At 40.2% G+C, this 14,192-nt stretch overlaps 1 protein-coding gene across 2 annotated transcripts in view; it reads left to right on the forward strand.

The window, feature by feature from the left end:
- The window catches only part of kitlga (kit ligand a), a 137,377-nt gene that overhangs the window by 122,016 nt on the left and 1,169 nt on the right, over nucleotides 1-14,192 (forward strand). The window contains exons 5-9 of one of the 2 annotated variants that reach the window (XM_061969347.2): nucleotides 1,005-1,182; nucleotides 4,974-5,033; nucleotides 8,114-8,211; nucleotides 8,318-8,421; nucleotides 14,158-14,192. The exon at nucleotides 14,158-14,192 is cut by the window's right edge and continues 9 nt beyond it. In XM_061969347.2, the coding sequence (XP_061825331.1) occupies nucleotides 1,005-1,182; nucleotides 4,974-5,033; nucleotides 8,114-8,211; nucleotides 8,318-8,421; nucleotides 14,158-14,188 (471 nt within the window). In that variant the 3' untranslated portion in view covers nucleotides 14,189-14,192. The remainder of the gene's footprint in view (nucleotides 1-1,004; nucleotides 1,183-4,973; nucleotides 5,034-8,113; nucleotides 8,212-8,317; nucleotides 8,422-14,157) is intronic. The other variant, XM_061969348.2, reaches the window with a different exon arrangement.

Below are 14,192 nucleotides of genomic sequence, written 5' to 3' on the forward strand. Positions count from 1 at the left end.
TGAGAGTTCAGTCCTTAGTGGATCTAACATAATAGTGAGAGTCCAGTCCATAGTGGATCTAACATAATAGTGAGAGTCCAGTCCATAGTGGGGCCAGCAGGAAACCATCCCGAGCGGAGACAGGTCAGCAGCGCAGAGACGTCCCCAACCAATGCACAGACGAGTGGTCCACCCTGGGTCCCGACCCAGCGCTTCATCCGTGGCCACCATACCTGTGCCCCCCACCTCCACGAAGGAGAGGGGGGCAGAGCAGAAAATAAACGGCAGATCAACTGGTCTAAAAGGGGGGTCTACTTAAAGGCTAGAGTATACAAATGAGTTTTAAGATGGGACTTAAATGCTTCTACTGAGGTAGCATCTCTAACTGTTACCGGGAGGGCATTCCAGAGTACTGGAGCCCCAATAGAAAACGCTCTATAGCCCGCAGACTTTTTTTTGGGCTCTGGGAATCACTAATAAGCGGGAGTTCTTTGAACGCAATATCCAATTCCTGGCGACTACGCGTGTTTCCATCGCACACGCGAGTGACGTAGATCACCCAAAGATGACTAAAAAGTCACATTCAGGTCACATTGTGTTCAGACTGAAGTCATATTTGAAAAGATCAGATTCCAATCAGACCCCGCCTTCTGCCCGTGTGCAGCTGGGATAGGCTCCAGCACCCCCCGTGATAGAAAATGAATGGAATGGGATAGATTCCAATCAGATTCAGGACTACCTCCTGATGTGGTCTGAATCTGATGCCAAAAGATCGGATCTGAAGCACTTTGGAGTGTTCAGACTGGCAACAAAAATCCGACCCGTGTCACTTGAGGGCCAAGAGATCAGATTTGGTGTGCAGTGTAAACGTGGACTTAGTTCCTGACCTGGGTGGACACCAGGTGTGGCAAGTAGCGTCTCTTCTTCTTCACCATCAGCAAGAACATAGCCAACAATGATGTCTTTGCAGAAGGATTTTGTGACTTCTTCTCTCAACGTGACTTTTGTCTCCTTGTGGTCTGCAGGAGCCCGTCATGTACGACTTTGAGTGCCACTACCGGGAAGAAAGGTGGCCCACGGAGAAATACTTTGACTTTGTTACTGACTTCCTTACAAGTGCACAGCATCCAGAACTCTCTGATGACTGCGAGCCTCCCCCCTGTCCCACCACGCCAAACACCCCCACAGAAGAACATTTCAAAGGTGAGTTCCTGCTCTCTCTTTAGGGATCCTCAGTTGGGATCCTAAGGTGGGATCCTCAGGTGGGAATCACAAGTGGGAATCACAGGTGGAATCCTCAGGTGTGATCCTCAAGTGATCCTCGGATGGGATCCTCAGATGGGATCCCCAGGTGGGATCCTCAGGTGGAATCCACAGGTGGGACCCTCAGGTGGGATCCGCAGGTGGGAATAACAGGTGGGATACTCAGGTGTGATCCTCAGGTGATCCTCAGATGGGATCCACAGGTGGGATCCTCAGGTGCAATCCACAGGTGGGATCCTCAGGTGGGATCCACAGGTGTCCATGGTGTACGCCGCCTTCTTTGTCCAGGGTATACCCTGCCTTCCTTGTCCAGAGAGTATCCCCCTTTCTTGTCCAGGGTGTACTTTGCCCTCTTTGTCGAGGGTGTACCCCGCCTTCCTTGTCCAGGGTGTACACCGCCTTCCTTGTCCATGGTGTACACCGCCTTCCTTGTCCAGGGTGTACTCCGCCTTCCTTGTCCAGGGTGTACCTTGCCCTCTTTGTCCAGGGTTTACCCCGCCTTCCTTGTCCAGGGTGTACCTTGCCCTCTTTGTCCAGGGTTTACCCCGCCTTCCTTGTCCAGGGTGTACCTTGCCCTCTTTGTCCAGGGTGTACAATGCCTTCCTTGTCCAGGGTGTACACCGCCTTCCTTGTCCAGGGTGTACCCGCCTTCCTTGTCCAGGGTGTACTCCGCCTTCCTTGTCCAGGGTGTACCTTGCCCTCTTTGTCCAGGGTTTACCCCGCCTTCCTTGTCCAGGGTGTACCCCGTCTTCCTTGTCCAGGATGTACTCCGCCTTCCTTGTCCAGGATGTACTCCGCCTTCCTTGTCCAGGGTGTACCTTGCCCTCTTTGTCCAGGGTTTACCCCGCCTTCCTTGTCCAGGGTGTACCCCGTCTTCCTTGTCCAGGATGTACTCCGCCTTCCTTGTCCAGGATGTACTCCGCCTTCCTTGTCCAGGGTGTACTCTGCCTTCCTTGTCCAGGGTGTACCTTGCCCTCTTTGTCCAGGGTTTACCCCTCCTTCCTTGTCCAGGGTGTACCTTGCCCTCTTTGTCCAGGGTTTACACCGCCTTCCTTGTCCAGGGTGTACCTTGCCCTCTTTGTCCAGGGTGTACAATGCCTTCCTTGTCCAGGGTGTACCCCGCCTTCCTTTTCCAGGGTGTACCTTGCCCTCTTTGTCCATGGTCTACCCTGCCATACCCCTGAGTGCAGCCTACCCACAGAACAGATTTTTTCATACTTCCAATGTCAACATGGCCCAAAAATGTCATCTTTTTCTTCCAAGTGGACTTCACATTGGAACATTGGGTTGAATACTGACTTACCACACGGTACACATTAAGGTATGGACAGGAAGTGGTGATGACATCAGACACATTGATAAGACACGCCCCTTTTAGCTCCACACCAGCTAAGCCAGCGGTGACAAAGTGGAACAACATCCGGCTAGGATTGTGAGGCGCAGGTCCAAGATGCAGAGGTGGATCTACCTCTTTATTGTCGAGGTAACAACATCCAACAGGGTCCAACGTGGTTTTGGAAGAGCTGGGACTTTGGCAAAGTCAGAAACTAAACAGCAACACACAGCTCAACCTGGTCGGTTAAACAGTGGCCCACTAACTGGGGTCAGGTGTGCCCTGAGACCTGGACTCTGCACTGGGGGGAGAGGGAGAGTGAGGACCAGGTGCAAAACCATGGAACATAACGCAGAGACATGATAATATAACACGGTTGTTGTTGTTAATGTTGTTCTTGATGTTTTTGATAATGTTGTTGATGTTGTTTTTGATGTTGTTTTTGATGTTGCCCTTGATGTTATTGATGTTGTTGTTGTTGATGTTATTTTTGTTGTTTTTGATGTTACTGTTGTTGTTTTTGATGTTGTTGTTGTTGTTTCTGATGTTTTTGTTAATGTTGTTCTTAATGTTGTCGTTGTTTTATAATTTTGATGTTGATTATGTTGTTTTTTATATGAATGTTTTTGTTGTTGTTGTTGATGTTGCTGATGTTGTTTTGGTTTTTGATGTGGTTGTTGATTATGTTGTTTTTGTTGTTGTGTTTTATGTTAATTATGTTGTTTTTGATGGTATTGATGTTGTTTTTGTTGATTTTTTGATAATGTTGTTGATGTTAATGTTGTTGTTTTTTATGTGTTTGATGTTGTTTATGTTGTTTTTGATGTTGTTGTTGTCGATGTTATTGATGTTGTTTTTGATGTTACTGATGTTTTTTAAATGTTGTGTTTTATGTTGTTGTTGTTGTTTGTGATGTTTTTGTTTTTTTTAATGTTGTTGTTAATGTTGTCGTTGTTTTATAATTTTGATGGTGATTATGTTGTTTTTTATGTGAATGTTTTTGTTGTTGTTTATGTTGTTTTTGATGTTGCTGATGTTGTTTTGGTTTTTGATGTGGTTGATTATGATGTTGTTTTTGTTGTTGTGTTTTATGTTAATTATGTTGTTTTTGATGGTGTTGATGTTGTTTTTGTTGATGTTTTGATAATGTTGTTGATGTTAATGTTGTTGTTTTTTATGTTGATTATGTTGGTTTTTATGTTGTTTTTGATGTTATTGATGTTGTTTTTGATGTTTTTGATGTTGTTTTTTTATGTTATTGTTGATGTTATTGATGTTGTTGTTGATGTAATTGATGTTGTTTTTGATGTTATTGATGTTGTTGTTGATGTTTTTGATAATGTTGTTAATGTTGTTGTTGTTAATGTTGTTTTTATGTTGATTATGTTGTTTTTGGTGGTGTTGTTGATGTTATTGATGTTGTTATTGTTGTTATTATTGTTTATAATTTTGATGTTTTGATTGTTGTTTTTGATGTTGTTGATGTTTTTATGTTGTTGTTGTTTTTGTTAATGTTGTTGTTTTTATTGTTTTTATGTTGTCTATGCTGTTTTTGATGTGAATGTTTTTGTTCTTGCTGATGTTTTTGATGTTGCTGATGTTGTTTTGTTTTTGATGTTGTTGTTCTTTATGTTGTTGTTGTTGTTGATGTTGTTTTTTAAGAAACTATGACAATAGGAATGGTTTGTTGCGCGCAATACAAAATTATACTACAGGTAAAACAAAAACGCAATACTCGTTCTTGCTCGTACAGTATATCCACTAAGTACTGTAGTCTCTACTTATACTAGATACTACACAATACTCATTTATCCACTAAGTACTGTAATCTCTACTTATACTACATACTACACAATACTCATAATTGCTCATATATCCACTAAATACTGTAGTATCCACTTATACATCATACTATACAATACTCATCTATCCACTAAGTACTGTAATCTCTATTTATACTACATACTATACAATACTAATATCTCCACTAAGTACTGTAATCTCTATTTATACTACATACTATACAATACTAATATCTCCACTAAGTACTGTAATCTCTATTTATACTACATACTATACATTACTCATATATCCACTAAGTATTATAGTCTCTACTTATACTACATACTACACAATACTCATACTTGCTCGTATATCCACTAAGTACTGTAGTCTTCACTTATACTACATACTATACAATATTCATATATCCACTAAGTACTGTAGTCTCTACTTATACTAGATACTACACAATACTTATAATTGCTCATATATCTACTAAGTACAGTAGTCTCTCCGTACACTACATACTATACAATACTCAAATATTCAGTAAGTACTATAGTATCTACTACATGTTTCTGCTTTTACTGACATTTTTATCTTGGCTCTTTTTCAGGACCGCCAGTGTCCAGCAGTCCCAGCTCACCGTGTGATTGGTCGACAAGCTGCCAATCACGTACGTCTGTGCATGTTGTTGTTGTTGTTTGCAAGATTGTTCATCATTTTGATTGTCGTACACCTTTTTGTTACACACCTTCTTGTTACATACCTTCTTGTTACACACTTTCTTGTTACACACTTTCTTGTTACACACCTTCTTGTTACACACTTTCTTGTTACACACCATCTTGTTACATACCTTCTTGTTACACACTTTCTTGTTACACACTTTCTTGTTACACACCTTCTTGTTACACACTTTCTTGTTACACACTTTGTTACACACTTTCTTGTTACACACCTTCTTGTTACACACCTTCTTGTTACACATACTTTCTTGTTACACACCTTTTTGTTACACATTCTTTCTTGTTACACACCTTCTTGTTACACATACTTTCTTGTTACACACACTTTCGTGTCAGACACACTTTTGTGTTAGACACTCTCTTGTTACACAGATTCTTCTTAGATACACTTTTGTGTTACACGCATTAATGTTACACACACTTTCTTGTCACACTCTTTCTTGTTACACTCTTACTTGTTACACACACTTTCTTGTTACACACCTTCTTGTTACACGTTCTTTCTTGTTACACACCTTCTTGTTACGCACCTTCTTGTTACACATACTTTCTTGTTACACATACTTTCTTGTTACACACCTTCTTGTTACACATACATTCTTGTTACACACCTTCTTGTTACACATACTTTCTTGTTACACACCTTCTTGTTACACATACGTTCTTGTTACACACCTTCTTGTTACACATACTTTCTTGTTACACACCTTCTTGTTACACATACGTTCTTGTTACACACCTTCTTGTTACACATACTTTCTTGTTACACACCTTCTTGTTACACATACGTTCTTGTTACACACCTTCTTGTTACACATACTTTCTTGTTACACACCTTGTTACACATACTTTCTTGTTACACATACTTTCTTGTTACACACCTTCTTGTTACACATACTTTCTTGTTACACACCTTCTTGTTACACATACGTTCTTGTTACACACCTTCTTGTTACACATACTTTCTTGTTACACATACTTTCTTGTTACACACCTTCTTGTTACACATACGTTCTTGTTACACACCTTCTTGTTACACACACTTTCGTGTCAGACACACTTTTGTATTAGACACTCTTGTTACACAAATTCTACTTAGACACACTTTTGTGTTATACGCATTATTGTTACACACACTTTCTTGTTACACTCTTTCTTGTTACACTCTTACTTGTTACACACACTTTCCTGTAATTCACTCTCTTGTTACACACCATCTTGTTACACACCTTCTTGTTACACTTTCTTGTTACACACCTTCTTGTTACACTTTCTTGTAACACATACTTTCTTGTTAGACACATTTTTGTGTTATACACTCTCTAGTTACACACACGTTTGTGTTACACACTCTTTTCACATACTCTCTTGGCACACACTTTCTTGTTACACACACTTTCTTGTCACACACTTTCTTGTTACACACTATCTTGTTACACACACTTTCGTGTTACACACTCTCTTGTCACACCCTTTCTTGTTACACACACTTTCTTGTTACACACTATCTTGTTACACACTATCTTGTTACACACCCTTTCTTGTTACACACTAGCTTGTCACACATTTTCTTGTTACACACACTTTATTGTGTGTGTGTGTGTGTGTGTGTGTGTGTGTGTGTGTGTGTGTGTGTGTGTGTGCGTGTGTGTGTGTGTGTGTGTGTACATGTGTAAGTATGTAAGTGTATGTGTTAGTCTGTATATGTTAGACTGTATATGTTAGTCCGTATATGTTAGTCCGTATATGTTATTTTGTTTATGTTAGTCTGTATATATGTTAGTCTGTATATGTTATTCCGTATCTGTTAGTGTGTATATATGTTAATCCGTATATGTTAGTTCGTATATGTTATTTTGTTTATGTTAGTCTGTATATGTTAGTCCATATATGTTAGTGTGTATATGTTAATCCGTATATCTTAGTTTGTATATGTTATTTTGTTTATGTTAGTCTGTATATGTTAGTCCGTATATTTTAATTCGTATATGTTAGTCCGTATATATGTTATTTTGTTTGTTAGTCTGTATATGTTAGTCCATATATGTGAGTCCGTATATGTTAGTCCGTATATGTTAGTCTGTATATTTTAGTCCATGTGTTAGTCTGTATATTTTAGACTTTATATGTTAGTCCGTATGTTATTTTGTTTGTTAGTCTGTATATGTTAGTCCATATCTGTTAGTGCGTATATGTTAATCCGTATGTGTTAGTCCGTATATTTTAATTCGTATATGTTAGTCCGTATATATGTTATTTTGTTTGTTAGCCTGTATATGTTAGTCTATATATGTTAGTCTATATATGTTAGTCCGTATATGTTAGTCCGTATATTTTAGTCCATGTGTTAGTCTGTATATTTTAGACTTTGTATGTTAGTCCATGTGTTAGTTTGTATGTTATTTTGTTTGTTAGTCTGTATATGTTAGTCCATATCTGTTAGTGCGTGTATGTTAATCCGTATATGTTAGTCCGTATATTTTAATTTGTATATGTTAGTCCGTATATATGTTATTTTGTTTGTTAGTCTGTATATGTTAGTCTATATATGTTAGTCCGTATATGTTAGTCCGTATATTTTAGTCCATGTGTTAGTCTGTATATTTTAGACTTTATATGTTAGTCCATATGTTAGTCCGTATGTTATTTTTTGTTAGTCTGCATATGTTAGCCCATATCTGTTAGTGCGTATATGTTAATCCGTATATGTTAGTTCGTATATGTTATTTTGTTTATGTTAGTCTGTATATGTTAGTCCATATATGTTAGTGTGTATAGGTTAATCCGCATATGTTAGTTCGTATATGTTATTTTGTTTGTTAGTCCGTATATGTTAGTCCGTATATGTTAGTCTGTATATGTTAGTCCATGTGTTAGTCTGTATATTTTAGACTTTATATGTTAGTCTGTATATTTTAGACTGTATATGTTAGTCCATATGTTAGTCCACATAGTGCAGGACTGCAGAAGAAGAATGAATTTGAAGAAGAAGAATGTGTGTTTGCAGATCAACAATCCCGACTGCTTCCTGAGGCTGTTGAGCGCAGTCTTCTGTCCCTGCTGCTTATTCCCTTCCTAGCGCTAATATTCCTGCTGGTATGGAAGGTGAGTCCACTATTTCTTGCCCACATTTGGTGCTTGGATTTCATGGCACACCTTTTGTTGCTGTGATGTGTCACTGCGTCCTCTGAAAGGGTTTCTTTCCTCCAAGCAGCTCAGAAGCAAACGTAATATCCCGCAGAATCCTGCAGAAGGTGGACTCTTCACGGGAGGGCAAGACACTGCAGCCACACCACATGCTGACATGACAGAAAAGTGAGTCCATCTCTACACACTGCAACCTCCAATGTCAAACACTATTCACTAGATTCTCATTTCAACCTCTAATGTCAAACACTTTTCACTGGCTTCTCACTGCAACCTCCAATGTCAAACACTTTTCACTGGGTTCTCACTGCAACCTCCAATGTCAAACGCTCTTCACTGGATGCTCACTGCAACCTCCATTGTCAAACACTTTTCACTGCATTCGCACTTCAACCTCTAATGTCAAACACTTTTCACTGCATTCGCACTTCAACCTCTAATATCAAACACTTTTCACTGGATGCTCACTGCAACCTCTAATGTCAAACACTTTTCACTGGATTCTTACTGCAACCTCCAATGTCAAACACTATTCGCTGGATTCTCACTGCAACCTCCAATGTCAAACACTATTCACTAGATTCTCACTTCAACCTCTAATGTCAAATATTTTTCACTGGATTCTCACTTCAACCTCTAATGTCAAACACTTTTCACTAGATACTCACTGCAAACACTATTCACTGGATGCTCACTGCAACCTCTAATGTCAAACACTTTCACTGGATTCTCACTGCAACCTCCAATGTCAAACACTTTTCACTGCATTCGCACTTCAACCTCTAATGTCAAACACTTTTTACTGGATTCTTACTGCAACCTCCAATGTTAAACACTATTCACTGGATTCTCACTTCAACCTCTAAAGTCAAACACTTTTCACTGGATACTCACTGCAACCTCTAGTGTCAAACACTTTTCACTGGATTCTCACTGCAACCTCCAATATTAAACACTATTCACTGGATGCTCACTGCAACCTCTAATGTCAAACACTTTTCACTGGATTCTTACTGCAACCTCCAATGTCAAACACTCTTCGCTGGATTCTCACTGCAACCTCCAATGTCAAACACTATTCACTAGATTCTCATTTCAACCTCTAATGTCAAACACTCTTTGCTGGATTCTCACTGCAACCTCCAATGTCAAACACTATTCACTAGATTCTCATTTCAACCTCTAATGTCAAACACTTTTCACTGGCTTCTCACTGCAACCTCCAATGTCAAACACTTTTCACTGGCTTCTCACTGCAACCTCCAATGTCAAACACTTTTCACTGGCTTCTCACTGCAACCTCCAATGTCAAACACTTTTCACTGGCTTCTCACTGCAACCTCTAATGTCAAACACTTTTCACTGGATTCTTACTGCAACCCCCAATGTCAAACACTCTTCGCTGGATTCTCACTGCAACCTCCAATGTCAAACACTTTTCACTGGATGCTCACTGCAACCTCTAATGTCAAACACTTTTCACTGGATTCTTACTGCAACCTCCAATGTCAAACACTATTCGCTGGATTCTCACTGCAACCTCCAATGTCAAACACTATTCACTAGATTCTCACTTCAACCTCTAATGTCAAATATTTTTCACTGGATTCTCACTTCAACCTCTAATGTCAAACACTTTTCACTAGATACTCACTGCAAACACTATTCACTGGATGCTCACTGCAACCTCTAATGTCAAACACTTTCCCTGGATTCTCACTGCAACCTCCAATGTCAAACACTTTTCACTGCATTCGCACTTCAACCTCTAATGTCAAACACTTTTTACTGGATTCTTACTGCAACCTCCAATGTTAAACACTATTCACTGGATTCTCACTTCAACCTCTAAAGTCAAACACTTTTCACTGGATACTCACTGCAACCTCTAGTGTCAAACACTTTTCACTGGATTCTCACTGCAACCTCTAATGTCAAACACTTTTCACTGCATTCGCACTTCAACCTCTAATGTCAAACACTTTTCACTGGATGCTCACTGCAACCTCCAATGTCAAACACTTTTCACTGGATTTTTACTGCAACCTCCAATGTCAAACACTCTTCGCTGGATTCTCACTGCAACCTCCAATGTCAAACACTATTCACTAGATTCTCATTTCAACCTCTAATGTCAAACACTCTTCGCTGGATTCTCACTGCAACCTCCAATGTCAAACACTATTCACTAGATTCTCATTACAACCTCTAATGTCAAACACTATTCACTGGATTCTCACTTCAACCTCTAATGTCAAACACTTTTCACTGGATGCTCACTGCAACCTCTAATGTCAAACACTTTTCACTGGATGCTAACTCCAACCTCTAATATCAAACACTTTTCACTGGATTCTCACTGCAACCTCTAATGTCAAACACTTTTCACTGGATTCTCACTGCAACCTCCAATGTCAAACACTTTTCACTGGATACTCACTGCAACCTCTAATGTCAAACACTTTTCACTGGATTCTCACTTCAACCTCTAAAGTCAAACACTTTTCACTGGATACTCACTGCAACCTCTAATGTCAAACACTTTTCACTGGATTCTCACTGCAACCTCCAATGTCAAACACTTTTCACTGGATACTCACTGCAACCTCTAATGTCAAACACTTTTCACTGGATTCTCACTGCAACCTCCAATATTAAACACTATTCACTGGATGCTCACTGCAACCTCTAATGTCAAACACTTTTCACTGGATTCTTACTGCAACCTCCAATGTCAAACACTCTTCGCTGGATTCTCACTGCAACCTCCAATGTCAAACACTATTCACTAGATTCTCATTTCAACCTCTAATGTCAAACACTCTTTGCTGGATTCTCACTGCAACCTCCAATGTCAAACACTATTCACTAGATTCTCATTTCAACCTCTAATGTCAAACACTTTTCACTGGCTTCTCACTGCAACCTCCAATGTCAAACACTTTTCACTGGCTTCTCACTGCAACCTCCAATGTCAAACACTTTTCACTGGCTTCTCACTGCAACCTCCAATGTCAAACACTTTTCACTGCATTCACACTTCCACCTCTAATGTCAAACACTTTTCACTGGATGCTCACTGCAACCTCTAATGTCAAACACTTTTCACTGGATTCTTACTGCAACCTCCAATGTCAAACACTCTTTGCTGGATTCTCACTGCAACCTCCAATGTCAAACACTATTCACGAGATTCTCATTTCAACCTCTTAATGTCAAACACTCTCGCTGGATTCTCACTGCAACCTCCAATGTCAAACACTATTCACTAAATTCTCATTTCAACCACTAATGTCAAACACTATTCACTGGATTCTCACTTCAACCTCTAATGTCAAACATTTTTCATTGGATTCTCACTTCAACCTCTAATGTCAAACACTTTTCACTAGATACTCACTGCAAACACTATTAACTGGATACTCACTGCAACCTCTAATGTCAAACACTTTTCACTGGATGCTCACTCCAACCTCTAATATCAAACACTTTCACTGGATTCTCACTGCAACCTCCAATGTCAAACGCTCTTCACTGGATTCTCACTGCAACCTCCAATGTCAAACACTATTCATTAGATTCTTATTTCAACCTCCAATGTCAAACACTAATCACTGGATTCTCACTTCAACCTCTAATGTCAAACATTTTTCACTGGATTCTCACTTCAACCTCTAATGTCAAACACTTTTCACTAGATACTCACTGCAAACACTATTCACTGGATGCTCACTGCAACCTCCAATGTCAAACACTATTCACTGGATGCTCACTGCAACCTCTAATGTCAAACACTTTTCACTGGATGCTCACTCCAACCTCTAACATCAAACACTTTTCACTGGATTCTCACTGCAACCTCCAATGTCGAACACTTTTCACTGGATTCTCACTTCAACCTCTAATGTCAAACATTTTTCACTGGATTCTCACTTCAACCTCTAATGTCAAACACTTTTCACTAGATACTCACTGCAAACACTATTCACTGGATGCTCACTGCAACCTCTAACATCAAACACTTTTCACTGGATTCGCACTGCAACCTCCAATGTCGAACACTTTTCACTGGATTCTCACTGCAACCTCTAATGTCAAACACTATTCACTGGATGCTCACTGCAACCTCTAATGTCAAACACTTTCACTGGATTCTCACTGCAACCTCCAATGTCAAACACTTTTCACTGCATTCGCACTTCAACCTCTAATGTCAAACACTTTTTACTAGATACTCACTGCAAACACTATTCACTGGATACTCACTGCAACCTCTAATGTCAAACACTTTTCACTGGATTCTCACTGCAACCTCCAATGTCGAACACTTTTCACTGGATTCTCACTGCAACCTCTAATGTCAAACACTTTTCACTGGATTCTCACTGCAACCTCTAATGTCAAACACTTTTCACTGGATACTCACTGCAACCTCTAATGTCAAACACTTTTCACTGGATTCTCACTGCAACCTCTAATGTCAAACACTTTTCACTGGATTATCACTAAAACCTCTAATTTCAAACACTTTTCACTGGATTTTCACTGCAACCTCTAATGTCAAACACTTTTCACTAGATACTCACTACAAACACTATTCACTGGATGCTCACTGCAACCTCTAATGTCAAACACTTTTCACTGGATTCTCACTGCAACCTCTAATGTCAAACACTTTTCACTGGATTCTCACTGCAACCTCTAATGTCAAACACTTTTCACTAGATACTCACTACAAACACTATTCACTGGATGCTCACTGCAACCTCTAATGTCAAACACTTTTCACTGGATTCTCACTGCAACCTCTAATGTCAAACACTTTTCACTGGATTCTCACTGCAACCTCTAATGTCAAACCCTTTTCACTGGATTCTGACCGCAACCGCCAAAGTCAAACAATTCAGTGTCAGTCCTCCACCATCTTTGTGTGTGTGGGTGGAGGCGGGGCTGCTAGCATACACACGCAGAGATGTTTAGCTCCAGCGTGAAACGAGAGAACGTCGTAGAAACGATTCTGATCGGCCCCAAAACCGTGTCAATTGTTCCTCATCCTGTTTCTGACGTTTCCTGAAAGTTTCATCAAAATCCACCCAATATCTTTTGTGGCTGACTTGCACAAGTTTTAGTACAGGCAGACCTTTAGTAGGTCAGACCGTCGGTGTTGTCTTCATGGTCCAAGACTCCACCAGTCTGGTGTGACCACCAACCATTAAACTTTCCTGATTGCTCCTCATGTCTTCTTGAAATATCACTCCAATATTCTGTGTAGTATAAAATAGTATTTGGAGAGTAAGAGGTGAGTACTTCCTGCTTACAATTGGTGACTGCAGACCTCCTCCAAGCGCCCGCTGGTTCGTGGTGTGAGGTGTCTAAGAAGATCTGGGTGTGTGTAAGAAACTTCAGAACACAAGGACTTGGACTAATATTTTACCCATACTGAAGTGACCATGTTCCTACAACGTGATGCTCATGGTCAGACATGGATCTGGCCTCCCCATACCCTCCGGCGACACCGGTAGGACTTGCCGTAAATTGGATCCAGCTCAGGTTTTCCCCCGGAGGTGTAGCTCTCCCCTGGCAAAGGTAATGATCCTTTCAGCGGGAGCAGCTTTTACTTCTCCGATGTCTTTTCCACGCTGCGCCAAAGCCCAGTACCTCACAAAATGATCCGATGTCTTTCTTCCGAATGTGTTTGTCAGAGTGGAAGAAGGACCTCAGATCTAGGTCAGTGCTACTTGCACCACAATCGCCTTATGGACCAAATCTAAAGAATCGTGTTTTTTGTATGACCCAACATTTTCAACAATCTTACACGATACTTGCCAAGAACTGAACACTTGTACCACATGTCGGGGTTTTGTTTTCCTTCCACTGACTTCCTGTGTTGTTTGTTGCTTCCAGAAACCGGCTGACCGTGACTGAAACAGTTTAACGAG

This window comes from Nerophis lumbriciformis, linkage group LG10 (genome assembly GCF_033978685.3).
Source record: "Nerophis lumbriciformis linkage group LG10, RoL_Nlum_v2.1, whole genome shotgun sequence".
Classification (NCBI taxonomy): Eukaryota; Metazoa; Chordata; class Actinopteri; order Syngnathiformes; family Syngnathidae; genus Nerophis; species Nerophis lumbriciformis.